Raw genomic sequence first — 26,486 nt, 5'->3', positions numbered from 1 at the left:
GTGAGAAAACCAGAACCAGAGGAGGCCACTAGAAGCACACATTATGGTTGGGAGCCTGATTGTGGAGTCTTCAGAGTAGCCCAGTGGAAGAGAACTGTTAGTCCAGATTGTGAGGACACTGAATGCACTACCCAGAAAGAATATGAAAAATAACCCACTCCCACCCAAACCCGGAAGTAAGGCAATACATGGGTTGTTGGGTTTTTTCCCCCCCAACCTGCTCTCAACCGGTCAAGACTTTAGGATGTCCACAACGAATCGGTACAAGATAACTTTTGATTACATGTATGTATTTTTCTTATATTATATTCATAGAACTTGTTTTCAATGTTTTGCATTTTAATTGATTGTTGTGAACCGCCTAGAACTTTTTGAGTATGGCGGTATATAAAATTAAATTATTATTATTTATATGCAATTGTGGATGTCCCGGCTGTAGAGAACCCCTCCCCCCTCCCCATAGAGTTTAAGAAGCTCTGCCCTAGTGGGCTGCAATAAAACAAAACAGGGGATAAATACTGCCCAGGCATTTCACAAACTGCGGTCCCAGGACGCGAGTTCAAGTCGTGCCCCCGGTCTCTGTCGGGGGCGGTCACGCCACCCCAGTGGAAGCTAAGGCTGCGCCCCAGGTGAGGCGGCGCGACGGAGGCTGGAGGAGGAGGGACGGTCCGGATTTCCCGAATGCGGGGCGGGGAGAGGAGAGCAGGCGGGGTGGCAGCCGGCAGCAGGGTCGAGAGGCGGCAGCCCAGAGGGAGGCTGGTGGGCTCCGGTCCGGCGCGTTGAAGGGGCGTCTCAGCCCCGGGATCCCGGAGGTAGGAGCTGCCTGTTACCGACTTACGGCTCAGGGAGGGGCTCGGCGTGAAGGAGGAAGTGCTGCGGCCGGCAGGGGGAGCAGCCCGGTCAAGGGAGGAAGGGCAGATACGGGCATCGGAGCAGCACCGGGCAGGGGGCAAGACCGAGTTGTTTGGTGTTGGAATGGGGTGCAGATCCGGGTAGTGCAGGTCAGCAGTCAGAGGCTGTAGCACTATCTCCTTGGTACGCGTTTATTTGGGATCCAGTTGACGGGCAGCTTCTTGTATTATTTGAACTTTTACTTCTAAAATGTGAAGGAACTGGAGATGAGTAATCCGTGCTCCAGAGAGCCACTTCCTCAGTTGATCCTCCGGCTCCGAGTTCAAACCTCGTTAACTCCAATAACGCCCCGCAAAATTCCCCTCCCCCCAGCAGAGGATTCGTGCACTTGAACCCAAAGATGCGAAATGGGAAATGACTCTGTAAACAGTAGGCCCATTTCATGCCTTCACCCTCGCTGGCAGCACACTGACCCAACTAGAAGAGCAAAGTAAGAAGCACCTTGTAGCCCCAAAAAGTTTCACAATTAGGGGGGTCTTTGGTAATCTGGAGGTAGAAGCCACCTGGGGGACTGGGAGTGGCCCAGATTTCTTGCCACACTGGAACATACTAATTCTATGCTGGGTAAAAAAGTTGTGAATCACATCACATAGGTACCAGCTGCCAATTCTGCCTGATGCATTTTTATTTTTTTTTTAAACAAAAGTGCTCAGGGGAATAACCAGTTAGTTAAGTTGTCTCAAACTCGCGGCCCGCCAGATACTATTTTGAGGCCCTCGGTATGTTTATCATAATCACAAAAGTAAAATAAAACAGTTTCTTGATCATATGTCTCTTTAGCTATAAATGACAATATTATTATTAACACTTAGCCAAAAGGAAAGATTTATAAACTGTAAAGCACGGGTGTCCAACCTTTTGGCTTCTCTGGGCCACATGGGCCAAAAAAAATGATTCTGGGGCTGCGCAAATGCTGCAGCAAGACAGAGGAGGGAGCGGGCAAGACGGTAAACACCCAGGGGCAGCTGAGGAAAACACTGCATCGCCCCCGATCAGGGCCGCACAAAATACTTCACAAGACCTCATGCGGCCTTTGGGCCGCAGGTTGGACGCCCAAGAGTTTTACCTCATGCAAAATGGTCATTTCTTTAATAAGACATTAACTTTTTTTTTTTCTGAGGCCCTCCCAAGTACCTAGAAATCCAAAATGGGGCCCTGCAAAGGGTTTGAGTTTGAGACCACTGAGTTAGTTGGTTAAAGTTGTTTCAGTTACTCATCCTAAAAGATGGAGGGGCCAATTTCAAAGTGGTTTAGCTAGCTGCTGACCTGTTAAATCGCTTGGTTGGGGCTAGCCCAGGCTTGTCCAACTTTTTTCTTTCAGGGGCCACATTTTATAACATTTGGAGGGTCAACACGCAAAGTCCACACATGCATCCACGCACACTGAATAAATAATAAGGTGATAATCTTTTAATCGGACTAACTTATTCTATTTTTAACTAGTTTTCAGAGGCCAAACTCACCTCCACATTTGTGGAACAGCCTATACATTTTAGTACATCTCTGTAGCAGTTTACGAAAGTATTAAAGATGTATTTGTTTTTGCATGCCTTTCCATATGCACAAGTGTACAGTGGCATGTGCCTTTGATATTAAGAAGCTGCTTTGGTATAAGTGGCATATAAATGATGTAAATAAATAGATGACATGATACTGTCTAGGTTTTGGCCTCTGAAAACTACGAGGGGCTGCTGAAAGGTTTTCAGGCCACCCAACCAACTTCCTCAATTTTGAGCGTTATTTTGCCACTGTAGCTGAAAAAAGTGTTATCTTATTTTGTTAAGTACCAATCTGCAGAAACTAAATTCTGATTTTTTGACATTGTTTTAGATCATTGATTGAATCATATCCACGTCATTCTCTTCTTGGCTGGGCTGAGAACTTTTCAGCATCCCCTCATAGCGTGAAGAGTTTTAGTGTCTGGTAACCAGAGCAGAGACTGTGATGTCATAATGCCTCCTTCCACCAATAAGAGCCAACCTCATAAGTGATGTCACAGTGGCTTAATTGTCCTATACTTGGCTCACTTTATTACATACGAGGCCGTGCTGAACTCAGCCCAAACAACTTCCTTATTCTGAGCGTTATTTTGCCACAGCTGATAAAGAGTGTTATCTTATTTTATTAACTACCAATTTGCAGAAACTAAATTCTGTTTTTTTTGACATTGTTTTCAGATCACTGATTGAACCATACCCATGTCATTCTCTTCTTGGCTGGGCTGAGAACTTTTCAGCACCCCCTCGTAGTCAAAAATTTTATTTAGGGCTCCTTTTACCAAAGCAGTGAATGCTGTGCGCTGAATGTGAAGCCCATGGGAATTGAATTGGCTTCTTCGGATTCAGTGCCACCACTAACTGGTAATGTTGCTTTGTTAAAAGGAGCCCTTAGTCCTAAAAAAAGGTGCCCTCCCCCTACTTTCCGCTTTTTCTTTATACTGCATTTATTAACTCTTAAAGTATATTAAAGCGCTACCACATTTCTTCATCCTCAATTCAAAATAAAATTCTTTTTCCTACCTATGCTGTCTGGCTATTTAATTTTTGTCTCTTTGTGCCCTTTCTCTGCTCCTGGCATGTAGCATTGCTCTGTCTCTCTCTTTCTCTTCGTCCCTCCTCTCCCCTGTGCCACTCATCAATCAGTACCAGGTCTGAAGGCCGGGAAGGCTGCGATTGGGATTGGGGAGGCTTAACCTATGGGTTCCCTACCAGAGATATAGCCAGCTCTCTGGTTTTATTTGGGGGGGGATGGGGTGGCAGAGATGGACTGAGGGAGAGGTAACATAGTTTTCCACCCATGTGTATAGTGCATAGTGCAAAGAAATTCCCTGCTGAGCCAAATTCCTCCTCCTGGTTCTCCTATAGCAGGGGTCTCAAACTTGCGGCCCATGGGCCGCATGTGGCCTGCCAGGTACTATTTTGAGGCCCTTGGTATGTTACCATTGTTCTAGAACGTTGCCCGCCTCACTGCTGTAACCTCACACAAGCGCTTTCTTGTGTCTGTACGCGATTGTGAGGTGGAGAGGACAATCGCATACAGATGCAGGAAAGTGCTGCATGAGGTGACAGTAGTGAGGCGGATGTTCCAGAACGTAAGGTAATCACTGAAGGCAGTGCAGCTTGTGCGTGTGTACGTAATCTTGTGAACTCTCACGAAATTCGGCACCTCTTCTTCACTTTCTGCATGTTGCACTGCTTTCAGCGGTGCATAGCTGAAATTAGAAGCAATTAAGGAAAGATTCATACCGAGTTTTACCTCATGCAAAGTTGTCATCTAATATAATAAAACGGTAAGCCGCGCATGCGCACTTCCTATGCGTGCGTCCGTTTTCCGTGAGCTGTAGCTAGGAAGTGCGCTTGCGCGGCTTACGGTCTGGCCTCGGAGTGGCGGCTGCCGGCCGCTAGCACCCCCTGCCCTCTCCGTCGCCTCCAGGCTCCAGCGGCGTGACAGTTCCCGACAAGCGTCCTTACTCCAGCAGGGGCTGCAGCACTGTAAACACGCTGCTTCGCGGCCTGCTACTGCCCTAATTTGCTCTGCCTGACACGGGCAGAGCAAATCAGGGCAGTAGCAGGCCGCGAAACAGCGTGTTTTAGAGTGCTGCGGCCCCTGCTGGAGTAAGGACGTCTGTTGGGACTGCAGGAAGGGGGCAGCATAGGGACTAAGGGAGGCAGGCAGGGATCCTGAGAGAAGCCGCTGGGCACTTTTACACACAAAAAAAATTCTCGGTAAGGCACGACGTGGAGGGGGAGGGAAATACCGCTACTGCACCACATATCCGCACTCATACATCTTTCAGGCCGCTACGGCTGTCGGTGGAGCCCGTGTGAAGCCGTGGCCAGCTGAAGGCGCGCAGGGCTGAGGAAGGGAGGGCCTCCTCCCCTCTCCGTGCGGGAGGAGCCGCCGCGCGGCTGCAAGGGACCAGACAACTTAAAAGTAAAAACCACCTTCTTTAAGTATGCTTACAACGCTTGAGATGAGACCTAACCAGCAGAGAATGGCAAACACTTCCTTAGAAGCCATTCCTACTGTATTCTCCTCCCCGCCCCCACTTTTTTAAATTTTTAATCTTGATGTATTTTTCACTCCCCTGTCCCCCCTTCTCCCACTGTTCCAGTTAGTACTTTTCAGTTTGTCAACCCCCAATCATTTTAATTATAATTTATTTTATTCAATACTAGCTGATGCCCCGGCGTTGCACGGGTATTTAATTATAGCAATAACACTGTAAATGGATTCAAATAAAGATACTTTATAGTGGTGAATGAATTATTTTTTTACAGCCTTTATAAAAAGTACAATATTCAAATTCTAATGTGAAATATTTGACAAAATGAATACAATACAACTAACACAAAACTTGATTATAAACAACATTTTTTAGTTTCACCTCCAGGAGCAAGAACATATAAATTCTTGGGTGAAGAGACCCCCAGAACATATCACCCCAGGTAGTGAGGGATCTGCATACCAAGTTTCGTTCAAATCGGTCAAGCTTTTTTTGAATTACTGTGAGAATGGCAGCGTTTTACTTTTTTTTCCATTGACATGAATGGGTGAAATCTGATGTTCTGTTTGTAGCTCCGCCCACGTGTGCAGGTGGGCCGCGAGACCCCCAGAACATATCACCCCAGGTAGTTGGAATTACTGTGAGAATGGCAGCTTTTTACATTTTTTCCATTGACATGTAATGGGTGAAATCTGATTTTCTGTTTTGTAGCTCCGCCCACGTGTGCAGGTGGGCAGCGAGACCCCCAGAACATATCCACCCAGGTAGTGAGGGATCTGCATATCAAGTTTCGTTCAAATCGGTCCCACAGCTTTTTACATTTTTCCCATTGACTTGAATGGTGTGAAATCAGATTTTCTGTTTTGTAGCTCCGCCCATGTGTGCAGGTGGGCCGCGAGACCCCCAGAACATATCACCCCAGGTAGTGAGGAATCTGCATACCAAGTTTCGTTCAAATCGGTCCCACAGCTTTTTACATTTTTACCATTGACTTGAATGGGTGAAATCAGATTTTCTATTTGTAGCTCTGCCCTCGTGTGCAGGTGGGCCGCGAGACCCCCAGAACATATCACCCCAGGTAGTGAGGGATCTGCATACCAAGTTTCGTTCAAATCGGTCCCACAGCTTTTTACATTTTTTCCATTGACTTGAATGGGTGAAATCAGATTTTCTGTTTGTAGCTCCGCCCACGTTTGCAGGTGGGCCACGAGACCCACAGAACATATCACCCCAGGTAGTGAGGGATCAGCATAGCAAGTTTCGTTCAAATCGGTCAAGCCGTTTTTGCGTGATCGAGGCACATACACACATACATACCTCCGATTTTATATATAGATTACTTTTTTTGTTTCTTTTAAACATTGTTTTTTTTTCTCATTGTAAAAGTATTGTAAACCGTTTAGGTATTGTGAGAGAGGGAAAGGGCATGATGCTGGACAGGGGGAGCAGGAAGAGAGGGGGGAAAAAAGGAAGGGAAGGCCTACTGATGGACAGGGGGAGCAGGAAGAGGTGCTGATGGACAGGGGGGAGGTAAAATAAAGGGAGAAGGCCTGCTGCTGGATAAGGGGAGCAGTGAAGGGGTGGTTGGTGGTGGACAGCCAAAAGAAAGAAAGACAGAAATACAGAAAGTGGCTAAGGAGACAGAGAGACAAAGAAATAAAGACACACACACATATATTCTAGCACCCATTAATGTAACGGGCTATAAAGCTAGTTTCTTTAATAAGACATTAACTATTTTTTTCTGCAGCCCTGCAAAGGGTTTGAGTTTGAGACCACTGTCCTATAGTAACCTGGAAGTTGGCAGGATGCCTCCAGCCACCGACTCTGGGATGCCACAAGCATGCTCAGTTCTTGCACCCACTGACTTCCAGGTGACTGCTGCAGTCCAGGAGGAGGTGGCTCAGCAGTGCATTTCATCAGCCGGCGAGGCTTTGGCATCCTTACTGTCCATTTAGCGGGTACAGTGCAGGTCTTCAAAGTCTTCAGCGGATTCAGAACACTGCGGCCAGGCTGATCTTCGCAAAAAGCAAACACGATCATGTTTCCCCACTCCTGTCTAAACTTCACTGGCTTCCAGTAATTTCCAGGGTTCACTTTAAATGCGCCTGCTTAGCTTTTAAGATCCTACACGGCATCCTCCCTCCCCTAATTCCACTATCTTAGAACTCCTTGAGTCCTGATTCCACCAGATCCACCCCAAAAACTTAAACTATCCTACCCCACGCTAAAAGGTATCCACTATGCGGGAAAATTAGGGAAATCTCTGTTCTTCAGAATCACCGAGCTCTGGAATAACCTTACTGCCCCACTACGGAATCTGGGCTCCTTCCAACTATTCTGAAAGCACCTGAAAACTAGGCAATTCACAAAAATGTAATGCTGTCTTCCCCCCCTGTACTCAACATCCAACCTCATTATGCTGTTCCTTCCTTACATTAAGCTCTTGTAAACCGCACCGAGCTCCATAATTATGGAGAGGATGCGGTATATAAACTTAAGGTTTAGTTTAATTTAGGTTTGGAGTGAGCCTGAGCCCAAAGTGGGAAGGGGGGGGCAGGTTCCCCTTTGCAACGCCACTGTTCCTTACTATCTCAGTAATGTCAGTGGCAGTTTCAGAATGAAACTCCATGCTTTCTTCGGTTCCTTTGACCCTCCCTCCTTCCCCAGCTTTTTTTTTTTTTTTTTGCCTATAAGCAGTCCATAAATTTTATACTCTTCTGTCTCCCCATTTGCCCTTTTGCCAGTGTCAAACTGATTTTCTCTCCCCCATGTGACCCCCAATCCTTCACCCGTTCTTTCTGTCATATGTATCCCTCATCCTACACTGTGTCTCTTTCCCGTCACCTGATTGACAATTACTGTTTTTGATGGATTCTTGCCTCCCTGCCACTGGTAATTTCTCAGGTTCTCTGCTTCCCTGCTAGCATTGATTAAGAACATAAGAACAGCCTTACTGGGTCAGACCAATGGTCCATCAAGCCCAGTAGCCTGTTCTCATGGTGGCTAATCCAGGTCACTAGTACCTGGCCAAAACCCAAGGAGTAGCAACAGTCCATGCCACTAATCCAGGGCAAGCAATGGCTTCCCCAATGTCTTTCTCAATAACAGACTATGGACTTTTCCTCCAGGAACTTGTCCAAACCTTTCTTAAAACCAGCTACGCTATCCGCTCTTACCACATCCTCTGGCAACGCGTTCCAGAGCTTAACTATTCTCTGAGTGAAAAAAAATTTCCTCCAATTGGTTTTAAAAGTATTTCCCTGTAACTTCATCGAGTGTCCCCTAGTCTTTGTAATTTTTGACAGAGCGAAAAATCAATTCACTTGTACCCGTTCTACTCCACTCAGGATTTTGTGGACTTCAATCATACCTCCCCTCAGTCGTCTCTTTTCCAAGCTGAAGAGCCGTAACCGTTTTAGTCTTTCCTCATACGAGAGGAGTTCCATCCCCTTTACCATCTTGGTCGCTCTTCTTTGAACCTTTTCTAGCGCCACTATATCTTTCTTGAGATAAAGACAACAGAAGTTCCGTGAAATCCTTTAACGGGATTCCTGCTTCTCTGCCATGACTGGCTTAACCATGAGGTTTAGTCGTGCTGCACTGGACATTGAGGTTAGTCTCACGGTATCGAGTCCTGCAAGACTTGATACTGCGGGAACAGCCTCAACTTCTGATACCGCGCATCTCAAGCTCTCGGTCAGACTAGTGTGGCGGGAAAGCAGGAATCCCCTTGGAGGGTCTTGGGACCAGGAAGTGATATCAGAAGGAGAACCAAGGCCAGTGCGGGCAGCAGGTTGAAGATGCTGCTCACGCCGGCAAAGTTAAAGAGGTACGGGGGAAGGAAAGGCACACGCATGCACGTTGGGGAGGGTAGAGGTTGTCCCTTACCCTCACTATGTCACTGCCCATTGCCACTTAAGTGTTTAATATTGGTTTAAGCTGCTATGTTTAATCCAGTTTAAAAATAACCCAATATTCAAAATGAAGCTTGCACAGGTCTCAGCTTTGAACATCTGGGAATAACTCCATTATCTGTGAGCCAGATGTTTACCAGCTCTGGCTGAATATTGGACCCTTAATTGATACAAAATGGATATTACTATCTGCCTTTAGAAATGTTCACTTATGGTAGATATTTATATTCCAGTCTGAGCAGTGTTGTTGTACTGTAAGCAGATTACATACAGGGTAAAGTCCCTACCCCAAAGAGCTCACAGACCAGAAGGGTATTTGGAGCAACCATTAATACCCCCCCCCCACCCTTTTAGTAAACTGTGATAGCAGTTATAAGCGCAGGGAGCCGCGCTGAATGCTCTGCGCTGCTCCCGACACTCATAGCAGCTCCCTGCGCTCATAACTGATTTAGTGTTTAAGAAAAATATTTCAGTGCTCTGGAAACTCCATACTATTAAAAAATATTTTGACAAAGTTTCCTTTCGTCTACTAGTCCAATCTTCTATCCTGAGTATTCTCGACTACTGCAATATTATTTATGTAGGCGCTCCCAAGAAAATGATTAGAAAATTAAGGGTGGTCCAGAACACGGCTGTCCGCCTTATTTTTGGCCTAAAGAAATGGGAACATGTCACCCCTTCCTATCAAAAGCCCCATTGGCTGCCATTTGAATCCAGAGTTCTGTTCAAGTTTTCATGTTTTTGTTATAAAATAACATTCGGTATGTACCGAGTTCCCTAAACTCTCATTTTAATCTGAGTTACACTAACAAGAGTTCTCGAAGATTACATCTGTTCGCCTATCCCCTCAGTAAAATTTTGCCAGTATAAAAGGTTTTGTGAAAGAATCTGCCTGGTTTGTGTTAGAAGCCTCTTCTTATCTGGATTTTAGAAAACAGATAAAAACTCAATTATTTAATAGGCCAGGGTCTTAATACTTTTTTATATTTTTATCTTGCTTTGTAAAATTCTCCGCATTCTTTTATACTGCATGCATTTTATAATTTATATATTTCTTCCACTAGATGCCTTCAATTGCTGTCTTTTTTAAAATAACTTGTACTGTTTGTATCTTATCCAATATGCTGTGAACCACCTAGAACTCTCGGGTATGGCGGTATATAAAAATAAATTTATTATTATTATTACGGTTTAGTCTAAGGGGGGGGGAGACTTTGATGTACTAAGGCGCAGTAGCTCCCATAAACTGGGTTTCTTGTGCAAAAGATGCCAAACCTCTGAAAATGTAGGGTTCTTTCACATGATTTTGTGTTTGAAACCCCATTTTCAAAAGTTTTCACTGTTGCAAGAATACAATTTTTGCATGGCCTGCTATATGCTAATTTTTTTAATTAAAATTCATTAATGAGCTGCTTTGATGGCAAATTCATGGCAACTTCATGCAAAACAACTATACAGGCAGACAGATGTGAGCAGATAAAAATATTCTACCTTCTATGGAATGTGGTTTGAGAACCAGAAGAGTTGTAGCTATCTTCATGTCCCCACAGCTAAACTTTTTTTTTTTTTTACAAAACTCATTTCTAGCTGTAGAAAAACTGCATCTGATCAGGTCAGGACATCCTGCAGGTGACCACTGACCTGAACTGGAGGTTCCTATGTCTCCAGGACGTCTCTTGGTAATAGGCTGAGCGGAAAGAAAAGTCAGTTTATTTGGCATAGGGAATGTCAGTATTTTGGAGCATTTGTGGGATTGGTCTCCACTCATTTCATCATTTTTATCTGTTCACATTATACATTTGAGTGTTTTTTTGCACTTTGCACTATTAATTATGCACCATGGAAAGTCCTTCGATGGTGTGCTGTGTTGCACCTAGCGCTCTTGCAAGAAATAAGCATTGAATGCGTGGAGGGGCATAATCAAAAGGAACGTCTAAGTCCGTTTTCGTCTAAGTCGCAAATCATCCAAAGTAAAAAAACAGCTTAGGACATATTTTTGAAAAATATGTCCAAATTTTTTTTCGTTTTGAAAATCATCTAAGTATACGTCCTGCCAATATGATCATCCAAGTCGCTAAATCGTCCATCTTTATACCACATTTTCGTCCAACTTTTTGTCCAAGTCAAAAACGCCTAGAACAAGCCCTGTTGGACGTGGGATCTGCAAAGTGATGGACTGAACACCTAAATAGTGAGGTACCTTACAGGGCACTGCTGTGAACTTTACAAAAAGGGTGCCATGTCTTCATCTCACTACAGCTCCCTTCTCAAAGTTTTCTGTACTCTATATTTCCTCTGATATCTGCATATTGTAACTCGCTGAATGTCCAGCTCTCTTGAATGTAAACCGCCTAGAAGTTGCAAGATTGTGGCGGTATAGAAGAATAAAGTTGTTATTATTATTATTATAGATCATGATGAGCCCACCAAAACACCTCCAGAATCCCCTAGACCCACTTATCTACCACCCCAATAGCCGTTATGGCTGCAGGAGCCACTTATAAGCCAGTAAAAAAGGTTTTTGGGGGTGTATAGGGGAGTGTACATGTTTAACCAGCAATGCAGTGATTACAGGGGCTTATGGGCAGGGATCCTTCTCTCCATGGGTCTCTAACCCACCCCCAAGACGGCTTAAGACGCCTCTGTGCAGCACGACTAGGCTTTCCTATGCCAGGTTGCCAGGTGATGATGTTCTGGAGGCACAATTTTCAAGTTGTGATTAATATTTTTATGGGGGAGGGGGGTCGGTGGTCTGTATTACGTGTTTGCAGTGCTTATCTGGTGACTTTATGTGGGTTTTTGTGATTTAGACCATGTTTTAAATGGTCTAAGTCACAACGTCCAAGTTCCGTCGATCCTGTGCTGTATAACTTTCGGTTATACATGCAGTACGACTAAATCTAAGCCTGCCCACATCCTGCCCAAATCCCACCCTCGACACTCCTCCTGACATGCCCCATTTAGCTATGGTCGTTCAGCGGCACTATGAAGGCCTAGGCCATTTATAAATACATCCAAAACCCGGTTTTATTATCGGCACTTGGACGTTTTTGACTGATGATCGTCCAAGTGCCGACTTAGGCCGGTTTTTGGACGTTTTTCTCTTTCGATTATGAGCTCCTTTACATTTATCTGACTTATGCAATTCACACTGAGGACTTCCAAATATACAAAAATTATTATTATTATTTGTATGTATTTATTTATTTATATCCCGCCTTTCCCAAGGCGGGGTCACAATGAAATACATGCATAAGCAAAATCACATACATTACAACAAATAAAACATCATTAAAACATCATCATATAATAATGTAAAGCCTCGTAAAATTACAGAGAGGCTACCAGCGCCTCACATCAAAAAACTTTAAATCAAATCCCATATTTCATCTTACAGAAAGATGTTTCTTCAGCATTTTCTTGAAACTACTCAATTTTGTTTGCTGTTTGATAAATGAATTGATGAGTGGTATCTGTTCTCCAAATTAGCGTGCACTTGAAGAACTATTATATATTTTGACTGCTGGTTCTTAGATCACTTGCCATAGAAAGCAAATGGGGACCATTTGGTTCCTTCAGTTTGTCTATTCTGGCCTGCCAGTAGTGCCACATGAATCCTCCTCAGCCTGTGATCATCTTCTTCCTTCATGCCACTAATATCCTTTCGTGTCTATAGCCACATGTGCCTGAACTCTATCACAGTTTTCTCCTGTCTCCACTGCTGTTCCAGAAGTGCTCCACTCTCTCAGTGAACTGACGAATTGATAGCACTTTAACATTTTCTTATTCATGTTGAACCGAGTCAAGCTCTGTTAGGAGATGACCCGGTATATAAACCGAAGACTAGACAATGGACCCTCATTCTACGGAAAGTGCTGCCTTCTAATACAGTGTATCGCAAACTGCACCCCGGCACACCAGTGTGCCTCCTGAGATAACATCATATATAATAAAATGCTAGAGCGCACATGCGGTCTCGAAAATTTGTGCAGTGTGGCGCCATGAGGTGTGCTTCTGTGGCAACATTCTAACCTCACGGCGCATGCGGGGGCTGAAGGTGCGCGACTGTGCTCTCTCCCTGTCTCGGTGCGACACCGCCCGCCCTCACTCGCTGCCTGCCCGTGTCCTCGCCGTGTCACCTCACTCACCGCCGATCCTTATCAGAACAGCCTGCGATCGTGGCTGGCTTTAAAGAACCTCGCAGGCCGCTCTCCAACCTCAGTAGCATGCTACCGAGTTGGAGAGCAGCCTGCGAGGTTCGCTAAAGCCGGCCACCATGATCGCAGGCTGCTTTGAAGAGGAGCAGGCCAGAAGACGCCGGGATGGAGGGGAGGGTAAGAAGGGGATCAATACCGGGAGCCAGGGGGAGAGGGAAAGGGGGCTGCTTTGGGGGGAGGGGTGTGCTGGGGGGAGACAGAAGAGGCCATGGATAGGGAGAGGGAAAGGGGGCTGCTTTGGGGGGGAGGTGTGCTGGGAACAGACAGCTTTGCTCGGGGGGGGGGGGGGGAAGACAGAAGACAGCCATGGAGAGACAGTTAGGGAGAGGGATTCTAGCACCCGTAAATGTAATGGGCTTAAAGACTAGTAACATAACAGATTTCTATACCGTTTAACCCTTAGTTCAATGCGGTTTACAAAAGATTATGCTATGAGTGGATACAGAGATTTCAGGTGTATCGCAACACTGGAGAGGCGCTGGCTGACTGCCCACAGGATGTGCCTCTCGCAGCAAGAGGCATGTCCTGTAGACCAGTGGTCCCAAACCCTGTCCTGGGTTTTCAGGATAGCTCTAATGAATATGCATGGAACAGATTTGCATGCCTGGCATCTTCATTATATGCAGATCTCTCTCGTAGACAATCAGCCAGTGCTAGCGCCTCTCCGGCCCTCTTCCCTGCTGGTACCTCCCACTGGGGGCCTTCAGGCATGCACGGACGTTGACGTGACGATGTCACATGTGTGTGATGTCATCACAGCCACGTCTGCATGCTTCCGGGTGCCTCAAGCCGCGGCCACTACGTTTAGTGTGCCGCAGCTCCACAAAGTTTGGGGGACACGGTTCTAATACAAGCATGCTCTTCACAGGAGCTCAGAAGGAAGAGGTTGGCACAGGTCCCTCGAGCAGGCCGTGCTTTAAACTGTGGAAGCATGTATTACAGCAGGGGTCTCAAAATCCCTCCTTGAGGGCCGCAATCCAGTCGGGTTTTCAGGATTTCCCCAATGAATATGCATAAGATCTATGTGCATGCACTGCTTTCAATGCATATTCATTGGGGAAATCCTGAAAACCCGACCGGATTGCAGTCCACAAGGAGGGACTTTGAGATCCCTGTATTACAGGAACCCACAAGAGAAAAACATTCAGCATAAGAGGATCCCACTTGCGAGTGTAGTCTATATTTCTCAGTGCAAATATTTTGAAGAAGGATGCTGTATCGTTAAATTTATAAACAATAAATAAATTTTGATCAGGCCAAACAAGAATGAATTCACATAGTTCAGTCTGCTTATCTCTGCCTTCTGTCACATCCATCAACGTTTCCAAGTTTATTCAATACTTGATATACCGTCTATCAACTAGTACCTAGACAGCTTATACTGCTAAAAAAAATTAAAATTAAAACAAGATTAAAAAAAAAAAATATATATATACTGTATATATACATGTTCAATGGGTAAGACATAGACAAACCAAAACAAGCGGATCAAGGGGGAGATAAGAATGAAATACATCGAGATAAAATAAAAAAGGGTGGTAAGTGGGGAGGATAAAACCATAGAAGGGGAGATAGCGCTTCTCTAAAGCGGTTGGTATTCATTATCGTGAATGGAATAAGCAGGTTAGAGGAATTGCCCATTCATTTGTGACTCTTATTTCCAGGGTCACTGGCCCTAAATTCTGCAACCACTTACTTCAACACTTTGATTAGAATCTTGCTGTTTGCCATTTAAGATTAAGTTGATGACCTACTTGTTTCAACCTAGATCCTAATGAGAAAGCATTGATGGATGGAAGAGCCCTTGCCTGTATAAAGCCTATACTTCAGTGGTCTGCTACTACTAGTTATCGCTTCTATAGCACTGAAAGGTATATGCAGCGCTGTACATTTTGACATTTAATAGATGGTCCCTGAGGTAGACCTGGCTATCACGCAAAGCTTTGAAAGCCCCTGGAATCGATGGTTATAGAACTGAGCTTTACAAACTTCTGAAAACTGAAATTGTGACCCCGCTTGCTAATATGTTTAATGTGATGGTCAATGCTGAAGCTATGCCCAAACATCTTAATGTAGCTCAGATCATAGTCCTCCCGAAGCCAGGGAGAGATCCTATCGCCCTATCTCAGAGGCTGTTGTAGACAAGAAAACATTAAATGGTTTCAAAGAGGGTTTGGATAGATTCCTAGAAGAAAAAGGGATTGAAGGGTATAGATAGGTATAGACCATTACTCAGGCAATGGACCTGATGGGCCGCCGCGGGAGCGGACCGCTGGGCAGGATGGACCTATGGTCTGCCTCAGCGGAGGCAACTTCTTATGTTCTTATGTAAAACTGTTAGTGAAGATTCTGGCTAATTGTTTGGCTCGGCTGTTGCCACTTCTTCTTCATGAGTCTCGGGTGGGTTTTGTTAAGGGTCATTCGGTGACTAAGAACTTGCAGAAAATATTGACTTTTTTAGAATACAGTACTAGAATCGCGTCGCCCTCCTTACTTATTAGCTTTGACGCTGAGAAGGTGTTGGAACTGCGTACGCTGGGGTTTTTGTTTGCTACTCTAAGTACGGTTTCAGGGTCGCTTTGTTTTGGAGATTCGCGTGCTTTATGCTACTCCCAAGGCCACTTTGTGGGTTAATAACTGTAGATCCTCCCTCTTTGAGATTCATAGGGGAACCCATCAGGGGTGTCATCTGTCCCCCTTACTGTTCATACTGGCCCTTGACCAACTTCTGCGTGATGTTTATTCAAATCCGGACATTAAGGGAGTTCAATTTGGGCCTCGGAGTTTTAAGCTTGCTGCCTTTGCGGTTGATCTATTCGCTCACCTGATGGACCCTGTTCATTCTTTGCAGGCTCTTTTGGAATCTATTAGGGAATATGGAGATTACGCTGGTTTTCACCTAAATCTGGTCAGGTCTGAGGCTTTACCATCATCCTTGGCCTTAAAGGCCCAGTGGGGCAATTCATTTCCATTGCGATGGACCATGAGCTCCTTTTGGTATTTGGGGGTATTTCTCTCAACCTCTATGGCACAACTTTATTCACTTAATATTCCTAACCTTTTGGCTGATACCAAGGTCCAGCATGAAGCCTGGGGTGATCTTCTGTTGACCTTGAAGGGCCTTATAGCTCTGATACGCATGGTAATTTTTCCTTGCTGGTTTTATGTGTTGTAAACATTGCCCCTTCGTTTATTGAAGAAAGATCTCCTCTGTTTATTGTCTCGTTTCTGTTGGTGTTCTCGTAATCCAAAGGTTCGCTTCCAGTATTTAGTGGGGAGTTGGTTGCAGGGGGGACTAGGGTTGCCCAATTTTGGATGCTATAATAAAGCTTGCTTATTACATCATCTGAAAGATTGGTTGCAGGGGGAACAGCAATATACTCCTTTGGATTTTTAACTGGCTTTTTACGCCCCTCACTCTTTGTCTAGTCTCTTACATTTGCCTACTGAGGAGATACTAGCGCTGTTTCGCTTGAGTGTGCTCTTGAAATGTATGCGTTCGGTGTGGGGGAGTTTGATAGGTAGGCTGGGAGGGGATCCGAGTGACAAATCAGATCTCACTGCAGGGGAATTTGGCCTTTCTGCCTGGTTGAGATAACCCTGCTTTTCTTGGTTAGGCTGAACGAGAGATTAGTCTTGTGGAGCACTTGTTGACTTTGGAGGGGTGTTTGAAACCCCTTACTGCTTTTGTTGATCAATTGGGTAGTTGTTGGGGTAACACTTTTGCCTATTGTCAAGTTAAACATTATATTCTCAACCTACCTGCAGAACAGCTAGCACAGCCGATTGAGGAGCGCCTTTGGGTTTTCTTTTCTAGGGTGGCGGTTTGCTCTACTTTGGTGTTGGCGATGTATAAGGCCCTTTTTTCGTTTGAGAGCCCTAAAGATAACGCCCGGATTAAAGAGCACTGGGGTCAGGAACTTCATAAAGACCTTAGCCACTGGGACGTTTTGTGCACCATACATGGGGTCCTGAGATTGATAACGGGAGCAGTGTTTCGCATGTGCTATGTTAGAGTGTTCTATAGGGCCTATTACACTCAAGTCCAATTAGATAAAATTGAGGGTATTGACTCTCCTCTCTGTTTGAAATGTGGTCGGGATCCAAATACCTTCGCTCATTCTTTCTGGGACTGTTGGACTGTACAAGCTTTTTGGAAATCTATAGTCCATTATCTCTAGCGTTTATTTTCGAGCCTCCTTTTGGGTATGGTGGAGCAATTGGTTTTAGACATGCCTGAGGCTTTTCATGAGCTCCCTTGGGGGGATCCTCAATGGTGTCATAAGGTGTGCTTGCAGAGATGATCCAAGATGGCGATTCGTACCTGTGACTGGTGAGACGCTGTGGGAACTATCGTTGTTCATTTTTTTGTGAACAGATCCTTTTCCCTCGTTGCGATGCCGAAGAGACGGGGTAAGAGCACCGCTGCAGTCTCGCGGCGCCCTGAACACCCCCCTCTCGCTACCATTGAGCATTTTCTACAGCGCCTTCAGAGGGAGCCCGCAGCGTCGGGGAGTCGCCCGCTGGATCCTGCGGTGTGGAGTGACGCCGAACCGGAAGTCCCAGGGCTGGATACTACTCTGAGCCCCGACCAGAGGAATCCACCTCCCCCACCGCTGAGTGCGAGCTCCCCACGCGAATGGAGTGGGTTAGAAGTAGCAGCACTCCCTGACCGAGAGGCTGTAACACCTGAGAGCCAGCAAGGAGAAGTCTCTATGGCTTTTTTAAGCCCAGAGATAGTTCCAGCGGATAGGAGATCTGAGGGAGGAGAAAACCCAGATCGGCAGACAGAAGGCAGTCAAGGTGAGCCTTCCTTAACTTTACATGAGACTTTCTTTAAACATGAAAAACCAGCTGAAGTGACTCTTGACTCAATATGGGATCTGGTTTCAAAACTGGGAGACTCACTAACTAAACAGATTAAAGAAGGAGAAAAGAACATAAAAATTCAAAAACAAACAATAGAGGAAAATAAACAGGAAATTTCCAACATTAAAGAAAAAGTAGGAGAAATTGAAAAAGAAGTAATAATGATTAAACAAGTTCAATCTACAATAATAAAAGATAATCAAATTATTAGAAGAAAAATGGAAACTATGGAAAATAATTCTCGGACTAATAGCCTGCACTTACTGAACTTTCCAAAAATTCCATCTATAAACCCAAGGGAGATGATAAAAAGGTATTTTACTGAGATATTAAATATTCCTGAGGAATCAATACCTCCTCTCACTCGGGTATATTATTTGCCTACCAAAGTAATGGATCAGCAAGCGAAGGACCAGAAACAGGAAGCACAAGTCCTTCAACAAGATTTGACAGCAATTTTGGAAACATCAGATAAAGATTTGGCTAAACCAGCAACTCTCTTATTATCTGTGGCGTTGTTGCCAGATAAGGATTGGATATTAAAAATGTTTTTTAAGAACAAAAATAAAGAATTTCTGGGTTTGAAAATACAAATGTTTCCAGATGTTAGTAGAGAAACTCAGAACCGTAGACGTCAATTTCTTCTGATGAAAGCAGGAGTTACACAGCTGGGTGGTATTTTCTTTTTACGTTTCCCATGTAAATGTATAAGGTATCGAGATAATAAATATGTGTTTTTTGAACCGGCTCAACTTACAGCTTTCTTGACGCTGAAACGTTTGGAAAAGGAAGGAACAACATAATAGTAACAACAAATGGACTTGATTAAATTGAATATAAGCTCCTTAATCCAGTCATTAGATACTTTTTCTTGTATAGAATTTATTAATTGATTTCCTTAAAGTTCACTCACAAATTCTTGGATCATTTCATTGAGGACTTGAGATTATATGATTAGAGATTTTTAGTATTATGGAAATTATTTTTCTTCTTACTTTGTGTATGATCAGATAATCTTTCTGTACAAAATGTTTGATTTTGTTAAAAATTTAAAATGATAAATAAAGAATTAAAAAAAAAAAAAAAAGGTGTGCTTGCAAATGTATTTTACAATCTTGGACGGTTTCTGGTTCATACTTTGGCCTCTTGGGAGGCCTGAGAGACGGTAGGTCACCTTTTTCGGTGGCACAGCTTCTTGATAGTTTGGGGAGTTTATCTGGCTTCCTTACTGCCTAGAGGTCGTAGTCTCCTTTTGAACCCTCTTGCCTAGTATAGCTGGAGTGCGCCATTATCTCTCTTAGGATTGGACACTGGAGGACCATTTTTTTGTGGGTGTGGGACATTTTCTTTTGTTGGGGGATGATTGGTATGGTTGCCAAGGGGCCGCAAGAGTATGGGCTTCTGAAGCGTTTGAGACCTTTTGGTTTTTATTTATTTATTTTGATTTCTATCCCGTTCTCCCAGAAGCTCAGAACGGGTTAAAAGTAGACATTCACAATCGTTTGAAAACAGACTAGTCATGACAACAAATAGGTTACAGTAGACAATAACAGCTTATTCTAGAGACCAGACTGGTCATAGCGAAGAGTACTAGAAGTATATTGAGGAAGCAGTTTTTAATGGCCCAATTGGCGGAAGAGGAAGGTCTTTACTGCTCTGCAGAAGGTCATTAGTGAGTCTAGTGACCTGATCTGTGTGGGTAGTCGGTTCCATAGCTGAGGTAGGAAATCTGTACTCATTTGGAGGGATCTCCCTGCGGGAATGCTGAGTCTTTGTTCTGCTTTGGAGCGGACGAGTTGCCTTTTGTATCCTTTTTTCCTGGGGGGGGGAGCTGCACTCTGGGACTTGGTTGGTTGGGAAAGGTTTGGGTGGGTGGACGAGGGGGGAGGTGTTTCTACTCTTATATACGCAATTTCTGTATTGTTGGCTGTTGATTCCATTGTCTTTGCTGTTTGCATTGTTTTCTTTTGAATCCACAATAAAAAGATTTGAACATAATAGATGGTCCCTGCTCAGAAGAGTTTATAGTCTTAGACAGACAGATATGACATAGGGTTGGGAATGAAGAGCCCAAGGTGAGAGGATATGAGGAGAATGCTTAAAAGAAACTTAAGAGGAGCAGCTACAAAGGTCAACAGTAGCAAATTCCATAAATGAGACAACTGAGTTACACACTTAAAGAGATTTTTTGCAGTTACTATATCAAGTGATTAATTATTAACCATGATATATCGATTCCACAACACAAATAGGATACATTTGCTGATAAACTCGCTTAACTCTGGCCTGTCAGCTGTAGCAAATATCATTAATGAGCTACCTGTGTCTGCATATTGTTTACCAGTGTAACAAATCATGGTTCATAATTTGTCTTGCACATTTGTAACAGACGTTTGAGACTGTTTGCAGTTAGTCTGTTCCTCAATTTTGACTTTAAAACATTCTTAGTTGAAAAAAATCTGTTCACAGATGAGTGGAGCCAAAAAATAAAACATTTCCTGTTACTACTACTATCCCTTCAGTTATGTCCGACCCTTGGATACTCTGTAAGCCAGTCCTTGCCATGCTTCCCTGTGTTCCATGGCTTCTTTCAATTGCTTGATGTTCATTTCCATGTCATTCTTGATGGTATCCAGCCAACGGGCCTTTGGTCTCCTCTGCTTCATTTTACCACTGACTATTCTGAGTAGCTCCTCCTTTTCTAGTGAATTCGCCCTCATCACATAAGAACATTAGAATTGCCGCTGCTGGGTCAGACCAGTGGTCCTTCCTGCCCAGCAGTCCGCTCACATGGCGGCCCCCAGGTCAAAGACAAGTACTCTAAATGAGTCCAGCCTCACCTGCATACGTCCTAGTTTAGCAGGAACTTGTCCAGCTTAGTCTTGAAACCCTGGAGGGTGTTTTCCCCTACAACAGACTCCGGAAGAGCGTTCCAGCTCTCCACCACTCTCTAGGTGAAGAAGAACTTCCTTACGTTTGTACAGAATCTATCCCCTTTCAACTTTAGAGAGTGCCCTCTTGTTCTCCCTACCTTGGAGAGTGTGAACAGTCTGTCTTTATCTACTAAGTCTATTCCCTTCAGTATTTTGAATGTTTTGATCATGTCTCTTCTCAGACTCATCTTTTAAAGGGAGAAGAGGCCTAGTTTCTCCAATCTCTCACTGTACGGTAACTCCTCCAGCCCCTTAACCATTTTAGTTGCTCTTCTCTGGACCCTTTCGAGTAGTACCGTGTCCTTCTTCATGTACAATGCTGGACGCAATAGTCCAGGTGAGGGTGCACCATGGCCCGGTACAACGGCATGATAACCTTCTCCGATCTGTTCGTGATCCCCTTCTTTATCATTCCTAGCATTCTGTTTGCCCTTTTTGCCGCCGCCGCGCATTGTGCAGATGGCTTCATCGACTTGTCGATCAGAACTCCCAAGTCTCTTTCCTGGAAGGTCTCTCCAAGTACCGCCCCGGACAGCCTGTATTCGTGAATGAGATTTTTGTTACCGACATGAATCACTTTGCACTTATCCATGTTGAACCTCATTTGCCATGTCGAGGCCCATTTCTCAAGCTTGATTATGTCACTTCGTAAATCTTCGCAATCCCCCTGTTTCCAAAATAGGTCAGTTTCTGTCTGGCAATCTTGCCTTCCAGGGACAACTCTGGGTTTATATGATCAAGAACATCTTTGTTGGTGATCCTAACTTGACAGACTACTGGCCTTGACAGACCATTGGTCTGACCCAGTAAGGTTATTCTTATTGTCTCTTCTCCAACACTGAAATGCTAGTGTGTAGGGAATGGGGCTAGATTTTTAAGGAACACCCGAACCCCGCATCCTGCTGCTGTGTTTAGTGCATCATGTGATCATCATCCTTCTCTTTCTTAGAAATGCATAATTAAACAAAACAGGAAAAAAAAAATATCAGAAGCAGACTGACAAGAGATAAACATATTCTAAATACAATGCGTTGCTTCAACGGATAGTTGTTGTAACTTCAATGCATCACTAAGAAGCCTATGTATTAATGGCCATTGACATTAATGGAGTGTTTTCCATGGTATGGCTCCTTGGATTGCCAATCTCTCTCACAATCTGGTTAAAACCAGTTTTACCTTTCAAGGAGCTCAGCCTCTGACGCTTGAAAGGATTTTCCGTGGCTGCCATCGCGAACTCTATGCAAATCATTGCAAGAAGCTCAGTATTATGATGAGTATTCCAGGTAATGCTCAAAACGGAACGCCCCGAAACTTCCTGGTCGTCATGGTTACAGAAAAAGCGTCAAATTCATTACGTGCAACGCATTGCAAGGCGCTCATGAGTATTCCATACGATGCACAAAACGGAACGCCCCGGAAGTACCGGTTGTCATGGTTACAGAAAAAGCGTCAAAGTTCGTTACGTTCGGAAGCAACGCTTTGCAAGGCGCTCAGGAGTATTCCATACGATGCTCAAAATGGACCGGAACTTCCTGGTCGTCATGGTTACCTGAAAAGCGTCGGAAGCTAACAGTTGTAGCAATGCAATCAAAACCCGAGCGAGAGGGACCTGCAGACGGGGAAATGAACGAGAAACCAGGGGAGTTGGTGAACGGAAAGCAAACGGAACCTTTGAAACACGAGGGCACGAGAAAGGAAGCGAGCCAAGAGCAGAACCTCAAAGAAAGCGGTGACAGAAAGGAAGTGGAGGAGAGGGGGCCGAGGATGACGAAAAAGTTCCTGCGAGACCACTGCAAACAGCAGAGGTTGTACGTGACTCCCTATCTGAATGACACCCTTTACTTGCATTTCAAAGGTTTTGCTCGAATCGAGAACCTTGAAGAATATACTGGACTGAAGTGTCTCTGGCTCGAGTGTAATGGGCTGCAGAAGATTGAGAACCTAGAAGCCCAGTCGGAACTGCGCTGCCTCTTCATGCAGCAAAATCTTCTTTCTAAAATCGAGAATCTGGAACCGCTCCCCAAACTGGATTCTCTTAACCTCAGCAATAACTATATCGGGACCATTGAAAATCTGTCCTGCCTGACAGTTTTGAACACTCTTCAAATTGCCCATAATAAATTAAGTACCATGAAAGATATAGAACACTTGAAAGAATGCCCAAGTATCTGCGTCTTAGACCTTTCACACAACAGGCTGGATGATCCTAATATTCTAAATATTCTAGAAGTGATGCCTCGTTTGCATGTTCTCAGTCTAATGGGAAATGAAGTAACCAGGAAAATTTCAAATTACAGAAAAACATTAATTCTTCGATTAAATCACCTAACTTACTTGGATGATAGGCCAGTATTTCCTAAAGACAGAGCATGTGCAGAAGCATGGGCCAGAGGTGGTCGAGAAGCTGAGAAAGAAGAAATGGAGAAGTGGGAAACTAGAGAAAGAAAAGAGATCCAGAAGAGTTTTGATGCTTTGATGGAGATCAGGCGACAAGCTGAAGAGAAAAAACGCAAAATGAAGGTGGAAGAAAGAGGAACATTTCTTGTGTTAAATAACAATGCAACTGATGGTACTGAAGAAAATCCAAATCATAATGAGCAAAATGAAAGAAAACAAAGCATCCAGGCTTTTGTAAAGAAATACATGAATGCCGATGAAGAGAAATTAGGTGAAATATCAAGCAAAGATACAGCAAACAATGAAACTAACCCAGACTTCATTTCTACTAAAAAGGAGATACCAAAGATGATGTCCGTTGAAGGAGCACTAGTTACTGAACTGAATAAAGAAGAGGTAGAAACAATTTCATTGGAGACCCAAGAAGACCTCCACATTGATGTATTATGATATATAGAATGTCATTTTAAAAATTCTGTATGGCTTTTATTTATGTAAATGTGTGTAAATAATCAGTGCATGTAAATAGCTATTTTAAAATACTACTAGTTACCCATCTTCAGCAGAGACACTTTGCAAGCGGGACCAAAAATTTGCAAGATTTTTTGATTTCGGAATGGCAGTACATATACTTAACTGGATGTTAGCATTTACACACGCTCTGAAGCAAGCCTACATGTCAGCTAACTTGTTTATTTGGACATGGTTTTTGCACTAGTGATTAATTGAGCAGTTGTGCTTAATTCTGTGATGTTTAAAACAAGTTAAAAATGAAAAAAATTAATACATACGTGTCTTGAAAAAAAACAACAACCCCGGAACACCTACTTTCTGTGAGCATAATTTTCTAGCGGGTCAGGAGGCACTGGTAGCTGTTTGTGCCTGTGTGTACATGACACACACACATAGAACATTCTTCCCCCCATAACTAAAACAAGCCTGCAGCTGAGCTGGCAGTCTCTGCTCTCCCTCTACTGACTCAGCTGATCATGGCTCTGGAGCCACCATTAACAGGGCAGAGGAAGAGCAACAGCTATTGGCAGGAGAAAGAAGCAGCCTGCACAAGCTACTGGACCTGCTCAGAAGAGCTCCGCCTACTGATTTTCTCTTCTGTGCAGGCGCCAGGCACAGTTCCTACGCTCTTTTACCAGGCTACTCTGCACAAATAGCATGCATATGATTTGCATGCTATTTGTGCTGAGCATCACCTGATAAATAAAAATCGCTCCCAACACGGTATTAATTACCATGCTGTCTGAGCTATGGGCATCAGGTCTTGTGTCTTTCCATGGAACTGATATTTAGGCTTTGGGAGATGGCTGGCTATTTCCCATGATTGGTGGCAAAACTGGAAATTCAATGCCTGTGCCTTATCTGACAACCAGCACTAAATTTCTGGACTTTTTTTTGGCAGGCCGAATCATAGCCGGCTAAGCCGATAGTTATCAGGTGACAAGCTAAGTCCTATGGCCAAAGAGAGACCTAATTTTTAGGCCACTCTATCTGGCTACTGAACTTAGCTGGCAAGCCAGTAATATTGGCGGTGACAGGCTATGTCGCATTACATAGCCAGCCACCAGTCAATTCGCTGAAAGGGATATTTAGTGGGAGATAGCTGACCACCTCCCGCTGAATATTGGCAGATAGCTGGCTTTGTGGTATTTGACCAGCAGGGAGCCATTCCTAACGACTAAATAGCACTGAATATCAGCTGGTATGTGCCCAACAATGCAATCTTTTGCATTATCGTATTCAGAGAAGATCTAGAGGATTTATCTGTTTGCATCTTCAAACTGTTTGTCAAGAAATGAAAGTCAATAAACAGCTGCTTTACTTTGCAGGATGTGCAAGACTAGGGTTACCAGATGTCTGGGAAAACCCGGACAGTCCTCTAGAAAGGACTGTCGGGGTTAGGGTTACCACATTTTGCTATTGTAAAATCCGGACCCATGGCCCTACCCCCAGGCCTACCCTGTAACGCCCAAGTGCTGTCCCATTCCGCCCGAGCCTTGCCCCAAGCCACACCCCCTCAACCGGTTCTCGTGTTAGGAGCCGCATTGGGAGGGCATCTGCGCATGCGCAGGTGTGACTCAATGACCGCATACATGCATGCATGCATTTGACATCATTGCATTGCATCTGCGCATGTGGTGTGTGAGACCTTGACCCTCTCTCGCCTGACCAGGATCAGTTTATCTTTTCATCAAGTCAGTTTGGGGAGTTTTAGTGCCCCATGGGACTATGAGGTTGTGGCAGCTGTGTGGAACCAGGATCTGTTCCCCTCTGAACATGTTATGCGGGACTTTGTCTTCTCATGAAATTTCATCCTCGATTGACTTGTTCCATAGTCTTGCAAGAACAGCAGTACAAGTTTCTTCTGCAGCTGAATGTGTCTCCTTACCGGGCATATGTCTCTGAGTTTGCATCTTATGCTCATTATCCCAAGTGCCAGTCCACCCCGGCAGGCTTGCTTCACATGTTTTGGTCGTATGACCAAATTCAGACCTTTTAGTCCTTTGTTGCACTGTATCTGCAGACCGTATTGTGTAAGCAGATTCCTCTGCGGGCGGATATTCTGCTCTTTTCTCAAGTTGCTACTTTGGGTTTGTCTAGAGGGGGAAATTTGCTGTTGCACAAAGCCTCCTTATTGGCTAGAAAATGTATCCTTGTGTTGTGGTGCCAAGCTGAGGTGCCCACTGTTACTATGTGGAGAACCGAGCTGTTTATTAAAATTTGAATATTTGGATGTCCGCAGGGGTGGCCCCAGTCAATCTTTCACCTGCCTTTCTCCCTTCAGACTGTCACTGGAACTCCTTTAATGACCCAGGTTACATTTCTAGAATTACCATCTTTTGCCTAAGGAAGAAGGTTTTACTCCCTAAAGCTCTAGTCCAGGGGTAGGCAATTCCGGTCCTCGAGAGCCGGAGCCAAGTCAGGTTTTCAGGATCTCCACCATGAATATGTATGAGATGGATTTGCATGCACTGCCTCCTCGAGATGCAAATCTATCTCATGCATATTTATTATGAATATCCTGAAAATCTGACCTGGCTCCGGCTCTCGAGGACCGGAATTGCCTACCCCTGCTCTAGTCAATCCAATGAAAAGGTTGCATCTTATATTTTTGTTGATTAATCTTTATTTCTGTACCTTCTTGAATTCAAAACCTGCTAGACATTGGAATGTCTGTCTTATATTTCTTGATTACTTCTTTTTTTTTTTTTTTCCTCTACAA

The 26,486-nt window shown here is 44.3% G+C and overlaps 2 protein-coding genes across 6 annotated transcripts in view; both read left to right on the top strand.

Annotated features, from left to right (window-relative positions):
• The first annotated feature begins 198 nt into the window (after positions 1 to 198).
• PLCG2 (phospholipase C gamma 2) overlaps positions 199 to 26,486 on the top strand; it is a 210,632-nt gene continuing 184,344 nt past the window's right edge. For 2 of the 5 annotated variants that reach the window (XM_033941198.1, XM_033941193.1), the window contains exon 1: positions 669 to 812. The gene's annotated coding sequence lies outside the window, so the exon portion shown is untranslated. Of the gene's footprint in view, positions 286 to 508; positions 630 to 658; positions 813 to 26,486 lie in introns of those variants that run through there. The other 3 variants (XM_033941197.1, XM_033941196.1, XM_033941199.1) reach the window with 3 other exon arrangements.
• Positions 22,301 to 24,061, top strand: LOC117359059 (dynein assembly factor 1, axonemal-like). The gene has a single exon (XM_033941200.1). It carries the CDS (start codon positions 22,436 to 22,438, stop codon positions 23,699 to 23,701), a length of 1,266 nt encoding a protein of 421 aa, XP_033797091.1. The 5' UTR covers positions 22,301 to 22,435; the 3' UTR covers positions 23,702 to 24,061.

This window comes from Geotrypetes seraphini, chromosome 4 (genome assembly GCF_902459505.1).
Source record: "Geotrypetes seraphini chromosome 4, aGeoSer1.1, whole genome shotgun sequence".
Taxonomy (NCBI): domain Eukaryota; kingdom Metazoa; phylum Chordata; class Amphibia; order Gymnophiona; family Dermophiidae; genus Geotrypetes; species Geotrypetes seraphini.
Note: the sequence above shows the minus strand (reverse complement) of the source record. Positions and strands in the feature narration are given on the sequence as shown.